The sequence below is a fragment of the Xenopus laevis genome, chromosome 5S (assembly GCF_017654675.1).
Source record: "Xenopus laevis strain J_2021 chromosome 5S, Xenopus_laevis_v10.1, whole genome shotgun sequence".
Lineage (NCBI taxonomy): Eukaryota > Metazoa > Chordata > Amphibia > Anura > Pipidae > Xenopus > Xenopus laevis.
In genome coordinates, this window is record NC_054380.1 from 17,149,438 (window position 1) to 17,174,464 (window position 25,027).

The window sequence follows — 25,027 nt, forward strand, 5'->3', positions numbered from 1 at the left end:
GAAAACAAAAATGAATGTTCATTTCAAAAGTGCTCAGCGGAGCACTCCGTTTTACAATTTGCTTATTTTTACAATTTGAACACTACTAAACTATTTTAGTAGTTGAAATAAAATTATTCTTTTATTATCTACCTTTGAATGAACGTTTGCCCCTTAACTATCATATTCCAGGGCTACAAACCCATTGATACATGAAGGCTGCAACCTACAAACAAATAACAAGCTCCATGTAAACGTGCGCTACTGCAGTGTCTCCTTCCATTTGTATAAAGGAAATGAAAGTGTCCGTCAGTCCCTGCGCTGCCCATACAGACACATGAGATAATAGAGAAGTGAGATTTTGGGACGTTATGTGGGAATGAGACATACTGACTCCATTTCCTTCAGACAGGGCCTGAACTAGGGGTAGGCAGAAGAGGCACATACCTCTTCCTTCAGCCTACCCCTGGTCCGGACCCTTTCTCTTCCATCAGCACTTGTTCCCCCCTCCACAAATTTAAATATTGACAGCATATGTGCATTTCGGGAAGCATGCGTACTCCGGGATGTGTATCCTCCGTGACGTGCACACTCCTGGACACGTGCCTGCATGCACACTCGGGAGCAGTGCCGGCAAGGGGGCGAAACGGCCAGCCGGGTTGCCTTGGGTGCCCAGGTAGCTTGGCCCGGGCCTGCTTCAGAGAAAGACTTGGAGCTTTGAAGACTAATTCCCACACTAATTACCTGCTGATTACAGGGGTTCCAGTCCTCATTTCTCCTTTCCCTCCCTTATTTCCCTTTCTAAACCAAAACTGTTTTGTCTCTAGGCTCCAGATAGGCTCCATTATACTGGGGTTTAACGGGGGAGGGCATATTGAATGACTAAATATAAATACAGTTCTAAGGTGAACTGGCAGATCCTGAAGCTGGACAACACTAGTCCCATATAGGCCAAGAAAAACTAATGGGAAATAACTGCCCAAAATGAGAAAAACTCTCTGAAGAGGAGTGGCAGGAAGGAGCTCATCTGCTATATGGGTGCATGCAAAGGAGTAAAAAGTACAATTGCTCAGAGTAGATCCCTGCAGCGGGTCGGGTACCCACGGGTTACGCGCAAAAAAGCGGGTACCCTGCTGGTAGGATTGCCACCTGGCCGGTATTTCATCAGCCTAGCCGATAAAATACCAGCCAAAGCCTCGATTACAAATTTACCGTCAATGTATCAGCCGGTAAATTTGTAATCCCTATTGTTCCGCCCTTGGCCTGCCTCAGATCCGCTCCTCTCTCCCTCTCCCCATCTCACCTAATCCAGGGGCTGCAGTCCTTCCTGGCGAAACTCCATGACTCAGATCTAAAAGGTGGCAACCCTACCTGCGGGATAAGTAGGATTTAGGATGTGGGTATAGATTTGGGTCTGCGGGTCTCATCTTAATTTCTTATTTTATGTTATATTGTCTATATTTTACTCCTTTTAAAATTTTACAAAACGTTTTTCTGTCCCACCCACTTTTGATGATGTCACTTCCGGTTTGCAGCACCATCATCCGTTTAATGGCGGTAAGCGGCTTGCGCATCAGGTTGTGGATAGGGCAGTTGTGGGTCGGGTTGAGGATAGGACAATTGCGGGTCGGGTAGCGGATCAAAGTGGGTAAATATGTGGGTTGCAGTTTGGGCTTCGGGTCTTATAAATTGGTTCCGAGCAAGACTCTAGCTCAGAGCACTCTTCTGAGCACAACAGTGCCACCTGCTGTTCAGTCTGGCTGGCAAGCTACAGTCAGTGGAAAATGAAGTTAGTGAGCAGAGGGAAAGTCTAGTGATGTTGCTATGCTCTGAAAATAAAGTTTGTGAGTCATCCGCTGTTTTAGAGCAACAGCACATTTGCAATTTCAGAGCTGGGGAACTTTAGGCTACACTTCTGAATCATCCAGATCACACCTAGTTCCTTCCAGACCTGATCCCAATTTCCAGTAAGCTGGACTGTCCCATCTGCATATAAACCACTGGGGGTGCGACGTGTCAAATTCAGTGTAGAATATACATCCTTTTTATTGTCCCTTTAAACAGACATCAACGTTGCGCTAACGCTGACAGTATCATTCCTGCCCTGATTACTGGGAAGAATTCTGCCTCCATCCCTCTTGCCTTCAGTTCTGCACTGGCTCAGTCTGTAAAACTGCACAATCCAGTTTGGCCACTAGATGGTGCAAATATGCAGGGAAGGGATTTTCTGTGCCCATTAAGCTGCTTCGGCAGGAGGAGCACTCACTTCAGCTACATTGATTCAGGAGTCACAAATACTGCTTTTTTTTTTTTACAGCAATTACATTTACACATAACTTTAATGCCACTCATTATGTGCAATTCATGTACATTGGAAAGATGCTTAGAATTACATGTTCTTTAGTTAGGCAAAATGTTATTTGTGGGTTTACATCCCCTTAACTGAGCAAAAAAAGTGACAAGTTACAGAAAAAAATAAAAAAGATTTTATTAAAATTTTTTTAGCATAACATACTCAAACTTTTGAGATTCCCGAACTGTGGGGCATGCCTCGGGGGATTTAAAGCAACGGTAGAGGGGCAGCCTTAATAGCAATTAGTGTAAAATTCGGGGTATGCTATAATTTACTCTTCTAGATATATCCAGAATGGATTTTTAAAAATAGACCTGTAACTGTAAAGGGGTTGTGCACCTTTAAATTAACATTTACTATCATGTAAGGAGTGATATTCTGAGACAATTAGCAATTAGTTTTCATGTTTTATTATTTGTGGCTTTTGAGTTATTTAGCAGCTCTCCAGTTTGCAATTTCAGCCATCTGGTTGCTAGGGTCCAAAGTAACCTAGCAACCATACATTCATTTAAACAAAACTGGAATATGAATAGAAGAGGCCTGAATAGAAATAGGAGTAATAAAAATGAGTAATAACAATACATTTGTAGCCTTACAGAGCATTTGCTTTTTAGAATGGGGTCAGTGACGCCCATTTGAAAGCTGCAAAGAGTCAGCAGAAAAAGGCAAATAACTATAAAAAATAATGAAAACCAATTGAAAAGTTGCTTAGAATTAACCATTCTATAACATACTAAAAGTTACCTTAAAGGTGAACCACCCCTTTAAATTAACTTTTAGTATGCTGTAGAGAGTGATATTCTGAGACCATTTACAATTGGTTTTAATTTTTTAACATTTGTGGTTTTTGAGCTATTTGGCTTTTTATTCAGCAGCTCTTCAGTTTTAAATTTCAGCAATCTGGTTGCTAGGGTCCAAGTTACTAGAGCAACCATGCACTGATTTGAATAAGAGACTGGAATATGAACAGGAGAGGCCTGAATAGAAAAGTAGCAATAACAATACATTTGTCGCCTTACAGAGCATTTGTTTTTTTAAGATGGGGTCAGTGACCCCCATTTGAAATCTGGAAAGAGTCAGAAGAAGAAGAAGGCAAATAATTCAAAAACTATAAAACAAGAAATAATTTAGGCCAATTGAAACGTTGCTTAGAATTGGCTTTTCTAGAATATACTAGAAGTTGAACCACCAAGTTTTGTAATAGAAAAAGAGAACTTGAACCCAACAAAACGTTCAAAAGATTTCTTATAAGCAAACACGTTTCAATGAGACCTGTGACATCATTAAGCACGGGTGACGTCACTGATCACTACTGATGACCTCACTAGTCGCACAACACTTTCCATACAGACACACACAAGTGGTTTGTGACTTGTGCAAAGTGAAAGTCAAAGTAGTTGGGCCAGTCCCCAGGGATGTCCCGGCTCAGGGCAGAGCGATGGAGTCTCAGTTCCTACTCGGCACAACTTGTTGCAGCAGCTGCGGTTTTTCGGCAAATTTCCTCCCAAGGTTTCCACGTGACTTACTCGAAATGAAGCGCTCGGACCATTCCAAGAAGAAACAGCCGCGCTGATAAAGTAGCGCAACTCTGAGAACTTATCGCACTGCGACACCTGCTGCCGCCAACAGACGCACAACAAACAGCACCGCGACTTTCCCCCGGATTCTGTGCTGAGAAACGCGACCTGCTGCTCTCGGGGAGGGACTTGGAGTAACCAATACCCAACACTCACCCCAGTCCTCCTCTCTATACAGCTGCGACTTTCTGGGTCTTACATTGCGGCTGTTTCCCTCATAGAAATCATCAGAAGGGCTTTGGGGACGGCCTGACCTGGATAACAACAACCCTGCTGATTGAGAAACCCTGCTGCACCTGAACCTTAGCTTTTGGAACCGCCCCTTTCAGCTGACAGTTGCACCTGGGGTAAAATAGAAACAAACTGCCTGCTTCACAGCAGGGGAAGAAATTAAGGACCCTGATCTTAGAAAATTTAGATTTTCATCAATTTATAGTGGCTCTGCTGTTAATCAGTGCCCTTCAGGGCCCCCCTATACCTCCTGAGCCCCCAAACTGTCACCGGTCTGCTAACCATTTTAATTAAACCCCTACACCTGGAACTTTCTCTAATTTCCCTATGTGGCTGTTTTGCTTCTGATCATCTCCAACACCCACAGCATGTCAGAGAGGTCTCCTTCCACCAGTGGCACCTTCCAGAGGAGCAGCGCCCACAACACGTCCGGCTCAGAGGCAGATGCTCTCTCCCAGGTAAACTCATTGCTTATTTTTTTTTAACTTTGTTTTTTTTTGGTGAGGCAGGGGGGTTTGAATTTGGATGTAAGAAGTTATTATGCCTGGTGGCATGTTTCCTTAGTGGCATCCATTGTAAGCAGCTAAATCTGTAGATGCCACTGACCAAAGGTGTCCTTCATTGTTTTTTGTTTATAGTTTAGGGTTGGCAGTGTGAACAATTCCATTGAGACTGATGTAACATATCCGAATCAGTGGCGTAACTAGATGTTCTGGGCCCCACAGTAAATACATTTTAGGGCCCCCAACATATCCAGAGGTTCTCCTTTATTACCAGTTTATATTTACAAAATTCTCATTAATTAGGGCCTCATGGGGGCCCCTTTACCTCCTGGCTCCCCTGCAGCCCCATTGTCTGCTTCCTCTGTAGTCAGCGTCGGACTGGGCCTGCGGGACACGGGGGAAAAAAACCCTGTGGGCCCCTGCCAGTCCAACCCCCCCCCAATTGCCGGACCACCCTGGCCCAGCCCCCGATCTCTGCGGCGCCAGTAGTGCATGTGTGTCATGTATTGGCTCTCACATATGCGCGCTGGTGTGCATGCCAACCTTCCTGTATATGCACGGCGTGGGGGTCCCCCCAAGTTCAGTCCGACCCTGTGTGTAGTTATGCCCCTGATCCCAATGCAGTATAAATAGAGCTGGATTGTTATCAGTTGGAAAGAGAGGATATGTATGTGCCTGGGTACTGGGAATGAGACTAAGATATTGACTGGGCAAAGGCGGCACCAAAAATCACAAGGCCTCCTATGTGTCTGCAGAGAGAAATAGAAAAAGGTATAACAAGTACTTGAACATCCCTACAGCCTTGTCGTTTCTGATGTGTCCCCAGCTTTTCCTTTGCCAGGATCCCCCAGGGTGCAATGGGGCCCTCACAACGACGGCAGGTACAAAACATGTGGACTGCTACACCTGACATGAAAGGGGTTGTTCACTTTTGAGTTTGATATAGAGAGTGATATTCTGAGACAATTTGCAATTGGTTTTTATTTTTTATTATTTGTGGTTTTTGAGTTATTTAGCTTTTTACTCAGCAGCTCTCCAGTTTGCAATTTTAGCAATTTAGCTGTTAGGAGCCAAATTCCCCTAGCAACCATGCATTGATGTGAATAAGAGACTGGAATATGAATAGGAGAGGCCTGGATAGAAAGAGATATACTATAAAGTAGCAATAGCAATAAATGTTTGGCCTAACAGAGCATTTGTTTTTTAGATGGGGTCAGTGACCCCCATTTGAAAACTGGAAAGAGTCAGAAGAAAAAGGCAAATAATTAATTAAAAAATAAACTATAAAAAAATAATGAAGACAAACTGAAAAGTTTCTTAGAACTTTTAGATATTTTATAACATACTCATTGTTGGACTGGGCTCGTGGGACACCCGTAAAAACCCCAGTGGGCCCCAGACCTAGAATTGCATCCTGTTTGGTAAAAATGATGGTTGACCCCAATGTTATTAATAGGGAAAAAAAGATAAAGATATAGGAAGGCCAGTATTTTTTTCCAGAAAAAGTGACAACCCTACCCAGACCTAATGGGCCCTTGCTGGCCCTGACCAGCAGTCCTTTTGTTCATACTTTGCCTTTCATTATTACTATCATTATTTTTGTTAACCAGCAAGCCAACAGCCAATCAGTTGTAAGAAATACAGTTAAATTTTTTTTATATATATATATATATATATATATATATATATATATATATATATATATATATATATATATATATATTTACATTTGTTTTTAGTGTCTTTTTATTTTCTGTTTTCAAGAATGAACTACCCCCTGTGTGGCTGTTCTACTCCATTAGTGTACACCCCCAATAATAATACCAGCATTTTATCAGAATGATCCCCTAAGAACAGATTGTTGAATAGAATTAGAATAAATGTATATGGTTATGTTAATAAAGGGCTGCCATTACTAGGGTTGTGGCTCAGTTATCGTTTAAAGACATATTGACTGATGGTCAGCTCCCTGTATATATGCCCTTTTGCCCATTCATATTAACAGCCCTGTTCTTAATACTTAAAGGGGTTATTCACATTTAGAGTGATGTTCTGAGACAATTGGCAATTGGTTGTCGTTTTTTTATTATTTGTGGTTTTTGAGTTATTTACCATTTTTGTATAGCGTTTTGCAATTTCAGCAATCTGGTTGCTAGGGTCCAAATTACCCTAGCAACCATACATTGATTTGATTGAGAGACTAGTATATGAGTAGGAGAGGCCTGAATAGAAAGATGAGTAATAAAAAGTAGCAGTAACTATAAATGTGTAGCCTTACATTTGCTGGTAGATGGGGTCGGTGATAACCAATTTAAAAGCTGAGAAGAGTCTGAAGACCAATTGAAAGGTTGCTTAAAATTGGCCATTCTATAACATACTAAAAGATTACTTAAAGTCGAACCACCCCTTTAAGACCAACAATATGGACCTATAGAAATATGTAGTTATAGTTGCCCTTTAACATCCCCTGACCCTCCCCCTATAAACATTCCGCTGCTTGCATTTCTCACTGAATGGCATCTCCCCTAGCCCTACTGTACTGTAAGTGGTTTAAACGTGAGTTATTGGGGTTTTATTCTCATTTACAGTACATGGAAATTTTAACAAGAGGCTTCATCTTAAAAAAAGTACAACAACAAAAAAAAATCCCTGAGAGAGGAGGAATCCACCTGCCGTATGCAAATTTGTTCTGTGCTGGTGGAATGATCCTGCACGGGGGAAATTTCCTTATAGTATCTGTGTATAGAACTTCCTGTATAAGGCTTAATTACAGTAATAAGAGGGCTGCATTATTAGCTCTCGGGTGTGTGTGCCAGTGCCTGGGTATTGCCAAGAGACTCATAACTGTTTACTTGTGTGTCTTCTCCAACAATCCCAAAATGAGCTTCTAAGGTACATCCACACCTAACTTGCCCAAGGTTCCTCCTCAACGGAATACTGGCACTTACCTATTAAAGGCAATCCTTTTGTTCTTGTCTTTACCAGTGACACACGATTCCTGGTATTGATGAGAATGTGTCCGTCTAATAAAGGTTTATTAGTTCAGTGTTTCAGTCCCACACAATCCTTCATCACAAACAAAAATGAGAAGCCAGACTGCCTTAAGCTGGCCATAGACTCAAAGATCCGCTCGTTTGGCGACATCGGCAAACGAGCAGATCTTTCCCCGATATGCCACTAACGCCATGGCTATATCGGGGGTAATCCGAATGTTCGGCCATATGGTCGAACGATTGGATTACGATACGCCAAGGGGCTCCGATGGGTCGCTCATGTAAAAACCAAACCTTCCCGATCGATATCGTGGCCAGATATCGATCGGGAAGACCAGTCGGAAGCCCCCATACATGGGCAGAAAAGTTGTCAAATTGGTCTAAACGACTGATATTGGGAGCTTTATCTGCCCGTGTATGGCCACCTTTATCTAAGTTCCCTTCATCAGATCTTGGTGCCAAAAGGTATCCTGGGTGATGTCCTGGCAGACCTTCAAGCTGCCAGGCATTTAGGGGAGCAAAAATCCGAATTTTTTTGGTTCTTTTTATCCCCCCGAATTGCTAGATTTTTTTTTCAGGGCTTTTTCCCGAAAAGTCTGAATTTTTCTGTTTTTATTTTAAAAAGTCTGAGCAAATTAAAATCCATGATTTGACCGTATTTATTAATAAAATAGCATGATTTAATCCAATCGGTAAAAAACTCAATATAATCGAGTGAAAATCTGAATCATACGATTCTTTTGTATTCTTTCCCAAATTGCTTGATTTTTTGGGGGGGCTTTTTCCCGAAAAGTACAAATTTTTCCATTTTTTGCCCAAAATAGTCGGATTTTCAGACTAATTTCAGCACAGATCACAGAAACTTCCAAATAGGATTGGGACCTCTCCCATTGACTTTTTGCAGCATTGAGCTTTAATAAATCCCGGGAAAATAAATTCACAAAAAATTCGGATTTTATAGTTTAAAAAAACTCACTTTTTTTGCATTCAGACTTTTAGAAATAACCCCCTTAATATCCAGTTAAACGTAAAAATAAAGTCAATATACAAATGAGAATGGGGTATACACAGTTGCTAAAATGCAGATACAGTGAAAGATAAATATGTAAATCAATCAAACAATAAAGTATGGTGATGTATAGAACAGGACAAAGCTCACCTGTCTGTTTGTAAAGATATATCCTCCATATTGTATGTGTATAGGAGTGCATTATTAGTACAGGCACTAGTTGAGATAAATGCTGCAGCATTGAGGCATACAGTGTCCAAGGCAAGTGCCATTATTAGGCAATGCTGGGCATTATACCAGAGCCACTGGGAGAGCTGCAAAGAATCCTCAGTGTTTCTAAGGGTAAGGGCACACGCTGCTATTTTGGGAGATTAGTCGCCCAGCGACAAATCGTTTCTTTTTCAGCCGACTGATCTTACCAAACTGCTTTCCGCCCGTTACAATCTAAATCACCCTGGCGTGATGGCACTCTGAGCCCTTCATTTTCCAAAGTTGCCCGAATTTGCCTCAAGAAGAAACTTCGGAAAACAAAATGCCGTCCCACCGTAGATTTAGATTCTAGCTGGCAGGGAGGTAGTTTGGGGAGATTAGTCGCCAGAAGAAGAAGCGATTTGTCGACTAATCTCCCCCAGTAGCTTTGTGTGCCCCTGCCCTAAAAGAGATTGTTCTCCTATGAGTTGTAAGATGTAGAGAGTAATATTAGAGTATAATGAGACAATTTGCAGTTGGTTTTCATTTTTTATTATTTGTGGTTTTTGAGTTATTTACCTTTTTATTCAGCAGCTCTTCAGTTTGCAGTTTCAGCCATCTGGTTGCTAGAGTCCAGATTACCCTAGTAACCATGCATTGCTTTGAATAAGAGACTGGAATATGAATAGGAGAGGGACTAAATACAAAGATGAGGAATACAAAGTAGCAATAACAATAGATTTGTAGCTTTACAGAGCCTATATATTTAGATGGAATGCTAGAAAAAGGCAAATAATTAAAACAACAATTAAAGACCAATTGAAAAGTTGCTTAGAACATACTGGGGCAGTGAAAGGGGCCAGGCAACATATGGATGGGTATTGTATGGTACACAGTCACATGTTCGTGTCAGTTAATGTTCGTGTCTCTGGGGTTTCAGTCTGGCAGCTCAGTGATCCAGGAGCATCTGAACTGTTAAAAATTTGCTCCATTTAGTTGATACAATTAGTTGATCCATTTCTCAGCAGTATCTGTGGAGTATTGGGGACTATTGTATCAATTCTAACAGCTGCCCTCCATGGAGTTACATTGGTTGTAAATTGATGTTTGTATCAGTGGTTTATTGAGGAATCAGCCTGATTAGACGAATTAGCAAAATAAACTAAAGAAACATGTTTTTCACTCCAGAATATTTGCATGGTGCATATACAGACTGATTGAGAATTTTGCTCATTTTGCTACATGAATAGGTCGGCCAAAGGAGCCAAAACACTTTCCATCTCTGTATGTGCAATTGTGTCTGATCAATGAAGTTCAAGGAGTTGCAACAAAAGTTCAGCAGGGACAGGCAGAGACCCTCTATTTGTAGGGATTGGGGAATTCCTTTAGTAACCTAGTAACCTTTAGTAGTACTTATCTGTTATCTACTGTGTATCCTGTGCTTGAATGACTGCCCATATGTCTACACAGCAGCTTGTTTATATAAACTATAGTAGTACTTATCTGTTATCTACTGTGTATCCTGTGCTTGAATGACTGCCCATATGTCTACACAGCAGCTTGTTTATATAAACTATAGTAGTACTTATCTGTTATCTACTGTGTATCCTGTGCTTGAATGGCTGCCCCCATGGCTACACAGCAGCTTGTTTATATAAACTATAGTAGTACTTATCTGTTATCTACTGTGTATCCTGTGCTTGAATGGCTGCCCCCATGGCTACACAGCAGCTTGTTTATATAAATTATTGTAGTACTTATCTGTTATCTACTGTGTATCCTGTGCTTGAATGGCTGCCCCATGGCTACACAGCAGCTTGTTTATATAAACTATAGTAGTACTTATCTGTTATCTACTGTGTATCCTGTGCTTGAATGGCTACCCCATGTCTACACAGCAGCTTGTTTATATAAACTATGGTAGTACTTATCTGTTATCTACTGTGTATCCTGTGCTTGAATGGCTGCCCCCATGGATACACAGCAGCTTGTGTATATATATATAAACTATAGTTGTGTTTCTGAAGAAAACCCACCAGTTTTTCCAGTGAAGGGCAACAAGACATTATATTGCCATTCCTTTAAAACGCTTTCTTTTTCTTGTGTTACTGTTCCTTTAATGGCCATTCCTATGAGATAGTATTACTGATCACCAGTGAGACCTGTAGCTCTGAAAGAGCCAACACTTGTATCTGCCATTGGCTAATATTATTAGCCTTCTACCAGTCTGTGTTTGATATGTAGAAGTACAAGACATTAGTCCAGGAAAGCATCTCATGCTGGGTCCCTTGGAGAAGGAGAAAAGCAGTGGGTTCAGAGAACAGATGAAACGGATTTCAGGGAAATGATCTGAGGCAGACAGTGCTGTGCCACCTCTCATTCTTGCTACTGATGTGCTCGCTCATCGCTTCCTCGTATCCTGCACTTTCCATCCACACTCGATTCATTCATGAGGTTTCTGAGGTTAAAGATAACATCAGTCTTGCAGCTCCCCGGGGCAGTCCCTGCTCAGAAAGAATCAACAATATTCAACTGGCCCTTTAAGGATTTACCGTTACAGTAACCATAGGCACCGGTTACCATTAATAAATATACCCTGTCTATACATGTGACATTCAGGAACTGGTAGGGCCAAGGCGGCCTACTATGTCTGCATGTTATAGACGAGTAGGAGTTGCCATACTGATATTGTCTCCAGTGGCCAAAATGTTATGAAAAATGTTACAGTTTTTGTTGTTCGATGTCTATTCAATCTCTAGAGAAATGTTACTTCCAGTTCCCAGGTCAGAAGGAAGCTAAGTTACCACTTTGCAGTCTGGTTCAGTTATCGGGTCTGGGTAGGGGGACATATTGGTTGTTGGGTGCGGGTCTGAAAGTCTGGGTCAGGTGTGGGTCTTCCCAACCAGACCAGTGCAGAATTCTACTTATTGGCTGCTGTGCAGAAGTGTAACTATTGGGGTGCAGACCCCATAACCCTAGTTAGTCCAGGGGGAGGGAGCCAGGTGAGGAGGATTATGGGTCACCCAAAAAATGCACACACTACAGAAGTGGGTGGAACTTGAACTTGAAAGGATTCCTGAAGCCTTGGAGTTTTTCCATTGTTGCTATGGGTTACTAGACCAGTAACATACGTTGCACCTTCTCTTCCATTACCTCCCACAAGGATAGGACTCATGGAGGGAGGAGGACGAACCTCTGCCCAGGACTTTCTTTGAAGTAACCCTCGGGGCAACACAATGGGGCTCATTTATCAACATTGGGCAAATTTGCCCATGGGCAGTTACCTATAGCAACCAATCAGTGATTAGCTTTTTAAAGCCAGCTGCAAGTAGAACAATGCATGCAGCAATCTGATTGGTTGCCTTGGGTTACTGCCCATGGGCAAATTTGCCCAGTGTTGATAAATGACCCCCCCGAGTTCATCAGTGAGCGTTTTTGAGTGGCCTATGTATACACCCATACATCCTGGCAGTTGCCATTAGGGTTGCCATCTTTTCTGGAAAAAATTCATGCCTTCCTATATATTTATCTTTTTTCCCAATTAATAACATTGGGATCAACCATCAGTTTTACTGGCAAGGCCGGTAAAATACCGGCCAGGTGGCAACCCTAGTTGCCATTGAACTTGGTGGGGGTGATTCTGGGTATTCTATTACCTACCAACAGAGCTATTGCTCACACAGAAGATCAATCAGGTGAATTTGTACCGTGTCTGTAGCACTTAAAGAACCCTTTCCTATGCTGATAGTGATACCTCCTTTCACTTTTGGTTTCATTGGTGTTCTTTGGTCACCTACACCTTTAAAGGGCAAACCTCATCCCTATATACTCCATATAGTTTATATTTCAATAGGACAATCCTCTCACCTTTATGGAGGCCTCTTTCTCATGTAAATTTGTCGACTCTATTTCTAGCTTTCTTGATTAAACTGTCTGACCTTATCTGACCTGCTTTGGGTTCCTCTATATCATTTGTAGTTTGGCGGTGAGAAAGGCAGGAAATCAAGTTCTCGTTAGCAAGAAATGAATGACTGTGAAATTAATAGGAAAGTTAAGTTATTTTACTGGTTTATGTGGCTGATTTGATTTTGGATAAAACCCTCAGCCGAATTAAATAAACTCACGTTTTCATTATCGCAGGAAATAACCATTATCGTTTCGTTGAATAATTAGTTAAAGTGCACCGAATGGAAGACATAAACATCCACAACATCAGTTGGAAGAAGAGTTTATCTACCAGAAACAGGAGCAAAGTAGCCCACCGGGCACCTGGAAAAAACCTGTTGCACCCCAGTCTTGATGTCCCAGTTTGGGCCTGGGTGGAGTGGAGGGTGCTGGAGCATCAGAATATGGCTGTAATCATTGCTGGCTGTAATCATGGGGGGGGGGATTGGTGCCAGAATGGTGAGCCATTATCTGGGGGTGGATGGGGTAGTGGGTCCTTAGCAGGGGGTAATAAGGCTGTGGGCCCATAGCTCAATTTTTCCCATGGGCCCTGCTTCCCCCAATCCAACAATGAACAAAAACACCACAGGTCTCGGGTATTGATGCCACTGACACCAAAAATGAACCCAACCCTCTGAATATCCACCTAATTTTACCCTTTGCTTTGTTAATTTGCCAGATCAGCAGCCAAACAGAGAAGCCAAAGATCTGGAGGATGAGAGATTTAATCAAGAGAGGAAGAAGAGGAAAATAGAAAGTATAAGACGAAATAATAGAGAACTGAGAGACTTTATAGGGAAACATCCGGGGTCATAGGCTTGTAGTGGTACAATAGGTCTGATATTTTGCTTAGTTTGCTGAGATATCTTTTTTTTATCCTAGACCATTAAGGATGAAAAGATATTCATATCTGGCATGTTCTTGAATTGTAGAGGAAAGCTCTGCTATGATGGGAATAATCCACTTTCTCATACTTCTGTGGTTTGATGGAACAGATTCTAGTTCCACGTTGCTCATTTCAGAATGAGGGCAATATTTAGACCGATGACCTATAATGAGAGACTGATTTCCAAGAGGAGTATAGCAACATTTCCGCCAAATGTGTAGGAAGTCATGTATAGAGCCGCAGTTCTGCCTGCAGAGGTTAATTGTTTTGTTTGGGTAAATGGGGTGAAGTTTATTGTGTGTCAAGTAGGATCTTACATTGTTTTCTATCTAGACCAGGGATCCCCAACCTTTAGAACCCGTGAGCAACATTCAGAAGTAAAAGGAGTTGGGGAGCAACTTAAGCATGAAAAATGTTCTTGGGTGGTGCCAAATAAAGGCTGTGATTGGCCATTTAGTAGCCCCTATTTGGATTGTCAGGCTCAGCCTACATTGAGGCTCTGTTTGGCAGTGCACCTGGTTTTTATACAACCAAAACTTGCCTCCAAGCCTGGAATTCGATAATAAGCTCCTGCTTAGAGGCCACTGGGAGCAACATCCAAGGGGTTGGGGAGCAAAATGCGGGAATAGAGCCCTTAGATATGCATTAAAATTGGCGGGACTGCAAAAAAAGACGGTATAAAAGGTGGGAAAACGTAAAAACCAGGGACGTAAATTTTGGGTTATACTATAAAGGGAAGTGCAAGGGGTGTTTGGACACAAATAACTTTAAGGAATGGTCTTGATACTGCTTCCAATTTTGTGTGACCGCAGCAGTAATTGCAGTGGGAAATGACGGCTAAAATCATTAGGGATGCACCGAATCCAGCATTCAGTTCGGGATTCGGCCAGGATTCGGCCTTTTTCAGCAAGATTCGATTGGGCCGAATCCTTCTGCCAGGCTGAACCGAATCCTAATTTGCATATGCAAATTAGGGGAGGGAAATAATGTTTTCCCCTTCTCACCCCTAATTTGCATATGCAAATAAGGATTCAGTTCGGTATTCCGCAAAATCTTTCGCGAAGGATTTGGGGGTTCAACCGAATCCAAAATAGTGGATTCGGTGCATCCCTAAAAATCATATTGTTAAATCATAAAGCAAGACACAGTGTTCATTTTTGATGGAAATAAAGTAATGTTTAAGGGAACAAATAATGTACTCAGAAGTCGGGACAGCAAACTGTAGCTAAATCCCAGTTCCCCCAAGCTACTGTACAGGACCTGTTGTCCAAAATGCCTGGGACCTGGGGTTTTCCGGATAACAGATCTTTTTGTAAGGGGTGCCCAAAAGGTAGATCAGAATCTACCAGTAGCTGGTGATCAGTAGATCTCAAGACACTGTCAACAAACAGCTTGTCTATATCACCCTCCTATTTCATGTTTTTCATTCAGATATTTATTACGTTAAGGTTACATAAGAAATAGTTGTATGTTAAATATAGAAATATACATTTTATCATAAATCAATAATTTCCATGGAACAGAAACAAGTTTTTTTGGATGTAGAACATTGTCACTAAAAGTAGACCTTGCATTAGTAAATATGGCCACTCTTGCCTTAAGTCTACTAGAAAATCATGTAAACATTAAATAAACCCAATAGGCTGTTTTTTTTTCCCCCAATAAGGATTAATTATATTTTAGTTGGGATCAAGTACAAGGTACTGTTTTATTTTTACAGAGATTAAGGAAATAAAGGAGCTTTGGGGATTATAGGGTTTCCAGACCCTATACCTGCACTACTTAGATAATCTTTTATTTGACTTGTTTTGCTCCTTATGATTATTATAAGGCTTCCAGGGCTTGATCCAATGATTGAACAGTTAATAGACTGGTGTAATTTAAGGAAATGAAATTGTACAAATTATGTGTGCCAGCGCAGAGTGGTTTTCCCTTGGTTATTACCACTATGCCCAAAATTCTATACCACCCAATATATATATATATATATATATATATATATATATATATATATATATATATATATATATACGTATAGTAAAGAGGACCAGCACTCCATTTCCAAAATTCAATTTTTTATTGGGCAGAAACGTTGGAGGCACTGTGACAATACAATAAATCATTGAGTTTTGGAAACGGAGTGCTGGTCCTCTTTACAATTATTTATATATCATTTTGGCCAAGCACCCGGAAAACGATACATTGTGAAGGAGTGCGGGTATCATCTGTATTATCATATATATATATATATATATATATATATATATATATATATATATATATATATATATATATATATATATATATATATATATATATATATATATATATATATATATATATTTATATATTAGTGTGTGGGGGGTGCAGAGGATTCGGCCGAATCCTTCTGCCTGGCCGAACCAAATCCTAATTTGCATATGCAAATTAGGGGTGGGGAGGGAAATCACGTGACTTTTTGTCACAAAACAAGGAAATAAAAAATGTTTCCACTTCCTACCCCTAATTTGCATATGCACATTAGGGTTCGGATTCGGTTCGATATTCGGCCGAATCCTTCACAAAGGATTCAGGGGTTCGGCCGAATCCAAAAGGTGCATCCCTAGCAGAAACTCTACTATAGTTTATATAAACAAGCTGCTGTGTAGCCATGGGGGCAGCCATTCAAGCACAGGATACACAGTAGATAACAGATAAGTACTACTATAGTTTATATAAACAAGCTGCTGTGTAGCCATGAGAGCAGCCATTCAAGCACAGGATACACAGTAGATAACAGATAAGTACTACTATAGTTTATATAAACAAGCTGTTGTGTAGCCATGGGGGCAGCCATTCAATCACATGATACACAGTAGATAACAGATAAGTACTACTATAGTTTATATAAACAAGCTGCTGTGTAGCCATGGGGGGAGCCATTCAAGCACAGGATACACAGTAGATAACAGATAAGTACTACTATAGTTTATATAAACAAACTGCTGTGTAGCCATGGGGGCAGCCATTCAAGCAGAAGATACACAGTAGATAACAGATAAGTACTACTACAGTAGTCCTGAATATAGATACTAACTTTAGTAATCTTTTCTAGAGATCTTGGGATTAGTATTTGGATGTGTTAATAAGTATGACTATGTTATGGGTTGGGTATAGCATATTTAAATGAATAAAAGGTACTACCCAGTATGTGTATTACTGGCAGCAGAGCTGCCTTCTCCAAACCACACAGCATACAGTCTACTGGGGAGGAAATGCAGCCACATCCTGCCCACCATTGTACCAACTACAACTATCTGTGAAAAGGGTGAATCGGCTGTTTCACACTTGGTGGGTCCATTGCAGAGCAATTTGATTTCTGTTGTCATTACTGACCATGTCGTTAACTTATCTGGTTGGGCGCTACAAGCAAAATGTCCTTAGAGTATTAACTACAGAGCACAGAGGCCTATTGCATTTTTGTTCACTAGTCCAGTGACAATACATAAGTCAGATCTGTTAAGTATGTCATTAAGCATGTAAAGCATGTAAAGTGAGTGTGAGTGAGTCATGTATGGCACAGGTTTCTAGCACAGACTCCCAAGTCAGGGGAAGTCCAAGCCCAGCTTTGCCACAAGCAGGGTACTACTCAGTTGCTGTCACGCAGATCTACTTTCACTACCTGCAGTACACCACCATTGCCACGCAACTTAAAAATAGGTTCTTATACACAACCACGAGCCCTTTACTAGCAAGGAAGTGCCGTTTCCTGCTTGGGTGCTGCCATGGTTATGGTAGATGTTAGTGATTTTTTATAGTGCAAACAGAAGCAGAAAGTGAATTGGGTTTTACAAAAGGTAACAAAAATAGACTTCCAGCACACGTGGGAAAGCAAAACCGCTGCTTTTTTTGGGGGGGGGGCAGTTCTCATCATCTCCATTCTGTGCTCCAACTATTTCATTTGGGTTGTCCACATTTTGTTGCATCCTGTACTGCAACAGGGGCACATGAATGTAGAGAGCATCCTCTGGTGGTGCTATAAGGGACATACTCTACATCTTGACTCACCTTTAGAACTGTACACAGCATATTCAGTCCTGTGGCATTGTGGTTCAGAAATTCTTAGGACTTCTTTAAGCCTAAAGATGTGATAGATGAGAGCAGTGATCCCCAACCAGTGGCTCGCAAGCAACAAGTAACTCACCAACCCCTTGGATGTTGCTCCCAGTGGCCTCAAAGCAGCTGCTCTCTTTGAATTCCTGGCTTGGAGGCAAGTTTTGGTTGCATAACAACCAGGTGTACTGCCAACTAGAGCCTTCTATAGAGTCTACAGGCTACCAAATAGTCAACCAGAGCTCTTACTTGGCACCCCTTGGAACTATATTCTTGCTTGTATTGCTTCACAACTCTTTTTAATTTTGAATATGGCTCATGGGTGAAAAAAGTGGGAGACCTCTGGATTATAGCATTGTCTGATGCCCAAAATTTTGTCTAGCACTCGCGAAGGCAGGAGTCCCCAACCTTTTATTCTACCCGTGAGCCACATCCAAATTTAGAAAGCTTTGGGGAGCAAGACAAGCATGAAAAAAGTTCCTGGGGTACCAAATCAGGGATGTGACTATTTGGTAACCCCTATGTGGACTGCCAGCCTACAGGAGGCTCTACTTGGCAGTGAATCTAGTTTTTATACAATTAGAACTTGCTTACAAGTCTTGAATTCAAAAATAAGCACTTGCTTTGAGGCCACTGGGAGTAACATCCAAGGGGTTGGAGAGCAACATGTTGATAAGCTACAGGTTAGGGACCACTGCTCTAAGATCTTGTTTCACCTTGGCAAAGCAGAGGAATCACTCTTCAGGGGTAGTGGTACATAGTGGTAGGATTGTATATTGTGGCAAGAATTGATGTTTTCTGTGTATTGTAATAATATTCTATATAATGGTTTATTGGAAATTAGGCAAGTGACAGCAGCAGAAAGCATGTGCAGTGAGTCAGCAGAAAATAAGATGGGGAGCTACTGGGGCATCTTGCGAGGGGCTGCTTAGGGGCTCTCATAGCTGGTACATATGCCTAAAACATAAAGTGTTAGCGTGATTAGGTTAATTCTTTTCTTTAGCTTTAAATTTCCGCCGGCTATCCTACTGGACAATTACCTTGTCCACAAAAAAAGATCTTGGTTAAATGTCTTCCGGTGTCTTTCATTATTTGGATGGTGAGTAGAGTTAGCATGTTTGCTGGGCAGCAAATACCAACACTGCTGTATCTGTTTGTCTTTTTTCCTATTAATAACATTGGTAGGCTGGTAAAATACCAGCAACACAAGTGGGGGCTACAATAGCCATGTTACTTCCATGGATGTAGAGACCTGAAGTTCAGGGCAGAACAAGCTAGTATCATCTAGCCCCTAAACATCTGACTATATCATACAATATATAATTGTAAGGTCTGCAAGTTAGTTGGTCCCATAACCTCAACTGTGTATTTCTATTATTACATTTTTTTAAATGCTCAAATGTAACCATTCTTTCACTTTTAATTCCTAAAAAGAGTATCTTTGACAATGTACTTTCAGAACCGAGTATTCAGTAGTTTTGTCTGTTGTGGTTGAACTCCTTTAGTAAGAGCCAAAGAGTTTAGCAGTGAACAAACTGTAATCAGCTGAAAAGGAAGTGGCTTGTTCTTCAGAAACATTTGCTGCAGAGCTCACATACAGTATACTCACATGTTGCACTCATAGTCCATTACTTGACATGAAACCTGCCTGTAGGAAAGTGTCATTGAAAGTCTGCACTACACTGGGTTTTAACCTTCACTCTGGGCATAGGAGGATTTTTAATAAAGCTAGGGGAGGCTAAGCCTCCCCAAACCATTCTAACACCTAAATAGGAGTTAAAAAAAATAAAAAAATAAAAAAAAGCCTGCTTGCAACTGTTTCTTCTCTCATTATGAGACTTTAGTGCAGGGATCATCTATAGTGCCTGCAAGCTTTTTGAGTCCTGGTACAGCTAGGCATCTGATTGGCTGGAGGTGATCTTTGAACCTCCCCACTGCCCCAGCCAGTTCATTTCAGCTTTAAGGCAAAACCATCAGCATCCTGGAGAAGAAATGTTTGGGGGTTCTTGGAGAGAATGGAATTCCTTCAGCAGGGCAGCTGCTGACACAGAGGTCATTTTCCCTCCCCCAAACTTATGTGGCAGAGAATACCGGCCCTCGGTACCACAGAAGTTGGACAGCACTGATTTCGACAAAAGGTTGAAAAACATGAATGATTCTCCAACCTAAATTACTATTTTACTATGTCTGTGTATATTTGTGCTTAAGGTGTCAGTATCCGCAGTATTTAATGTTATATAATATGGTTGGGGTGCAGAATCCGCTATACTCATTAAATAATATAATTGTGATGCTATTTCCCATTACCTGCCTGTCAAAAAGTGCTACCAGAGCAGGGATACAGTGATTCTAGTGCTTGACAGCTTGTAATTCAGAAGGTATTTTTGAAAAAAAGTTGGGAGCTTTTGGACACATGGGTGATGGGTTTAGCCGGATTATGGTCAACTTTAGCCTTCCCAAACAAAAAAAATCACCCTCCGCCTATGACTCTGGGTAGGGATGGAGGATCCAGTAACCTGATATAGCATGAATATAATAATAATAGCTTGTTCCAAGTAATAGCAGTGTGGAGTTCAATTAGTGAGCTCATTCATTCTGTGAAAAAACAGGAGTCCATTCCAGCCCTTATTTAAGGAAGGAAGGAGCAAATGTTGTGCCTGCTGGTTATAGTGCATTTCTCTTTGAAAATGGCTCCTTCCACACATTGATCTGAAGAACAGCATACTTTGATTAAAAAGTTGATTGGAGAGGGGAAACATATATAACGAAGTGCAGAAAATGATAGGCTGTTGAGCTAAAATGATATCAAATGCTTTAAAACCGCACCAAACCTAAAAGACATGGAAGAAAATGGAAAACTACCATTGGAATGGATAGAACAATAGCCAAAATGACAAAGACTCAGCCAATGATCAGCTCCAGGAAGATCAAAGAAGATGTAAAGTTACCTGGGAGTATTGTTAAAATTAAAAGACGCCTATGTGAAGCCAAGCTATCGGCAAGAAGCCCCCGCAAAGTGACATTGTAGATAAAAAGACAGGCTGAAGAGCTTACAATTTGCCAAAGAACACATTGACTGGCCTGAAGAGAAATGGTACAACATGAAAGCAAGATTGTTTGTCTTTTTGGGTCTAGGGGCCACAGACCATTTGTCAGATGAAATGGGGATGTTTCTAATATGGAGTTCAAAGTCAAAGTAAACTTTATTGTCATCTCAGCAGTATACGAATATACAGTGAGACGAGACGACGTGGCTCCAGCTAGTACAGATCACAAAAAGGCACTTAAAAATACACAATAAATATGTAAATATGAAATGTGCAATATATAGCCAGAAATTGGATATATATACATGTGTAAACCTTTAGAATTGTGCACAATTAGTTCACAAAGTTAAGTTCACAGTTCAGGTGTGTCTGGAATGTAGTGGGAGGACAGGCAGTGAGTTGAGGAGTCTGATAGCTTGCGGAAAAAAGCTTTCCAATTTAATAAAGTTGGGCCAATTTATTACATACCAGGGAACATGGATCAGTTTCAATACATCAAAATACTTGAAGAGGTCATGTTGACTTATGCTGATGAGGAAATGCCCTTGAAATGAGGGTTTCAACAAGACAACAACCCCAAACACGCCAGTAAATGAGCAACATCTTGGTTCCAGACCAACAAGATTGACGTTATGGAGTGGCCCAATCCCTGGATCTTAATCCAATAGAAAACTTGTGGGTTGACACCAAAAATACTGTTTGCAAGGCAAAAACAAGAAATGCAGAAGAATTGCGGAATGTAACAGGTTGTTGGAAGTTGGTGGACTCCATGTAACACCGATGTGCAGCAGTTCTCAGAAACACTGTTATACAGTACAACTAAATATTAGTTCAGTCATTTAAAGGAAAGCAAAATCTTGAAACATGTTTTAGTTTATACAGTGAATATTTAAGTTTGTAAAGAAGAATTTAGTCATTGGTATTTTTTGGAACAGCCTAATATTCCCTTTTCTTCACTTTCTGTAAAGGAATAAGACACATTTGATAAATGTTTTTTCATGTTTTGATTTGGAATAGAATGTGCAGTGTTCCCAATACATTTGCATGTATGGAAATAAAAGCTATTATAAGGATTTTGAGGTTTATTCACTTTTTTAGCACAGATTTATTATTCTGAACACAACTGTACGTTCTGGAAGATGGGAACTTTTCTGAGGCGGCGCCATTGTAACTGGTTTGGATGTTCTTGTGCAAAACGATGGCTTGATCATGGCAACATATTAGTATGAAAGGCTGGATAAACGCATCTGGTCCTCCCTAGACTGGTCTGCATGGGCCCACCATGTCAATTGTTGGTTTAGACCCAAAACAATTAGATTATTCCATCAACTGCCAACCTCCCTACTCAAGCAGATCCGCTTTACCCAGTGAAAACAAATGCATCTTTTGTTTGTTTGAGTGACAACACTGGTGCAATATTGATGGCAGTGTTTGGTGGAACTGCTTTGTACTTTCATAATTGTAGTAATTTAATTCTCACTCTCCTCTCTCTCTCTATCTTTCAGAGCCCAGATACCGGCAACAGGAAGGTCCGCAGGAGAGAAAAGAACAGAGTTGCTGCCCAGAGAAGCCGGAAAAAACAAACACAGAAAGCAGACAAACTGCATGAGGTATGGGAAAAGGGTTGGCAACCCATCACCCTCTAGATATTGCTGAACTGCAATTTCAACACCCCATGACAGACGTTTGTAAGGAGGCAATTTTCCTGCTTCTGCAATGGTTCTTTCTTTCATACCTCCTAGTCTCTGTTTTTGCCAAACGTTCATGCAATCCCCGAAAGTGGTGGGGCTTACCAGAATGTTGACAAGGATTGGTTGAAAGGGTTTGGCTAGTTGAAAGTGGGCGTAATGTACGTGGATCACAACCTAAAACATGTCCCAATTTAAACTGGAAACGTTTCGATGTAGTGGTCCCAATGTACCCAGTATAATATAGATCGGGGGGGGGACACATTTCTTTAAATTCAACGGAGAATTGAACATAATAAAAAATTTTGCTAAAGTTCTTAAATAAACATCAGACAGTAAAACAGTAAATCGACAGTAAATTGTGCCACCTGGTAACTGAAGGATACAACAACTAAAGGGAACACAATTTGTCTAGTCGTCTGTTGTCATTGTATCTTCATTATAGTTCCCCTTTAAAGGAGAATGAAAGTTTAACCAAAGAAGTAGGCTAGAAATGTTGTACATTATGTTTTGTGCTTCTGTACCAGCCCAAGGCAACCACAGCCCTTTAGCAGTAAAGATCTGTGTCTCCAAAGATGCCCCAGTAGCTCCCCATCTTCTTTTCTGCTGATTCACTGCACATGCTCTGTGCTGCTGTCACTTACTGAGCTTAGGGACCCACTTACAATATACAGTACACATAGAATAGAAATGTCACAATATAAGGCTGATTAGTAATTAATACAGATAATTACTACATGGCAGCACAGAAACCAGTGCAATTAGCATCAGAATTTAATAATCAGCCCTGTAGCATCAGCTTATATTACAGGGGAAGCTCATTTTCTGCTGGATAATTAGTGACGAGCCCTAAGCTTAGCTTCTCAACAGCCAATCAGAGCCCACTGAGCATGTGAGTGTCACAGACACTTTCCAAGATGGTGACCCCCTGTGACAAGTTTGAAGTCCTGGATCATTGCTGCTATTGACAAGCTGAAACTTTAGGCTGGTGCATTATGGTTTAGTTCTCCTTTAAACCTAAATACAGGTGAGGCAAATGCCCACACACAAGATGAAGTTGCCCATACACTAGCAGTGACAGATGCTGAAAGGACCACCTTCTCTCTAATCATATTGTTCTTGTCCTGTTTGGCAGGAATATGAATGTTTGGAACAAGAAAACTCATCCTTGAAGAAAGAAATTGGGAAACTATCTGATGAACTTAAACATCTGAGCCAAATCCTGAAGGACCATGAGCAGATATGCCCATACCTCCACTGCCCAGTGAACTATGTGACGATGCCACGAGTGACAGACACTGTTCCTGGCTCTTTGCCTCGGTGATTTCCTGTTTTGGCGATGTCATTTCCTCTTTGACTTATGGGCATTTGAATCATACAGAAAGCCGCCAGAGCATGACACCTCAGTGATTGATACCTCAGGGAAAAGACAAAATAGATGGAATTGACAACTTACATAGAAGTGTTCCTTGTCCTGTAATAACGGCACTTCAAAAACCAAGATGGTTCCTGTAAATGTGAACTTAACCTCCTTGAAGTGGTTACTAGCACGGCTTTGTATAAAGAAAGCTTGTAAATCTTGTCTTAAAGGGGCAGTTTACCCCCTTGTTTAACAGGAGAGCAGTGAAATGGAACATATTTTAAGCCTCAGAAAGAATTCTATGGTTTTCATGTCTTGAATTAAACAGGGAAATTGAAGCTACTTCATGTTTGGCCCTTGGGATATAAATCATTATACAGCAGAACCCTCATTTAATTTTTTACAGGGGACCATAAACTACATTCATTATTTATTGGCTGGACCACATATATATGGTTTTAAATACAGAAAAACTTAAAATCAAGGCATGTCCGTTGCGATTTCACTGTTTTTCCAGTATACAACCACTTGTTTAGTTAGCAGGAGTCCATTATGCAGAGGGACTGCCTGTCCACTTGGAATTTAATACTATCTAACTTCATTCTCCCTGCTTGATTGGTTTAGCTCAAGAAATAACAAAAATGTAGATTTTTCTTATGTTAAACAAAAAGATAAAAATCATGTTCAGCACAAGCCCTTTCGTTGCACTCATGTTGAAGAAGGCGATACATTTCCCCTTTAATCTGCTTTTATTGCAGGTCAGATATTTCCCTGTAGCCCTGCAAGTCATCGAAGGATAAAGAAGCTTAGACTTTGCAAATAATTCTGTTATAATTGTACCTTTCAAAAAGGTTTTTGTTTGATTAATTACATTATAACTAAATATGTGCCCAGAACATTCCTTCCTTGGGTTCCTTTTAACATTTACGGCCATATTCCTTCGTCAGCCTTGGTCATCAATAGTTCTTTAGTAAGTTCACACTTACTGCAAAACTGCAATGGATGGGCCCCAAGATATGGGGACACAGAAGTTGGACAGAGGAAAAATAAGAGGGCTTTATCGTAAGATACTAAAACTGATGCGAAGGTCCTGCAACAATATGGTCAAACCCTTAATGGTGGGCATTTGTTCCTCTTTGAATTTTAAACTGGAAACATACATGATACCCCACAAA

At 40.8% G+C, this 25,027-nt stretch overlaps 1 protein-coding gene across 1 annotated transcript; it reads left to right on the forward strand.

Moving 5' to 3' along the window:
* The first annotated feature begins 3,519 nt into the window (after positions 1-3,519).
* On the forward strand, positions 3,520-24,745 carry batf3.S (basic leucine zipper transcription factor, ATF-like 3 S homeolog). Its single transcript, XM_018265003.2, has 3 exons — positions 3,520-4,598; positions 22,310-22,414; positions 23,628-24,745. Exons 1-3 carry the CDS (start codon positions 4,509-4,511, stop codon positions 23,814-23,816), a joined length of 384 nt encoding a protein of 127 aa, XP_018120492.1. The 5' UTR covers positions 3,520-4,508; the 3' UTR covers positions 23,817-24,745.
* The last annotated feature ends 282 nt before the right edge of the window (positions 24,746-25,027 follow it).

What these genes read in the sequence shown, in the direction of transcription:
- batf3.S (XM_018265003.2), top strand. Translation starts at nt 4,509, where the DNA reads ATGTCAGAGAGGTCTCCTTCCACCAGTGGCACCTTCCAGAGGAGCAGC. An exon ending in AGGCAGATGCTCTCTCCCAG is followed by an intron (nt 4,599 to 22,309) that starts GTAAACTCATTG and finishes TCTATCTTTCAG; the next exon opens with AGCCCAGATACCGGCAACAG. An exon ending in AAGCAGACAAACTGCATGAG is followed by an intron (nt 22,415 to 23,627) that starts GTATGGGAAAAG and finishes CCTGTTTGGCAG; the next exon opens with GAATATGAATGTTTGGAACA.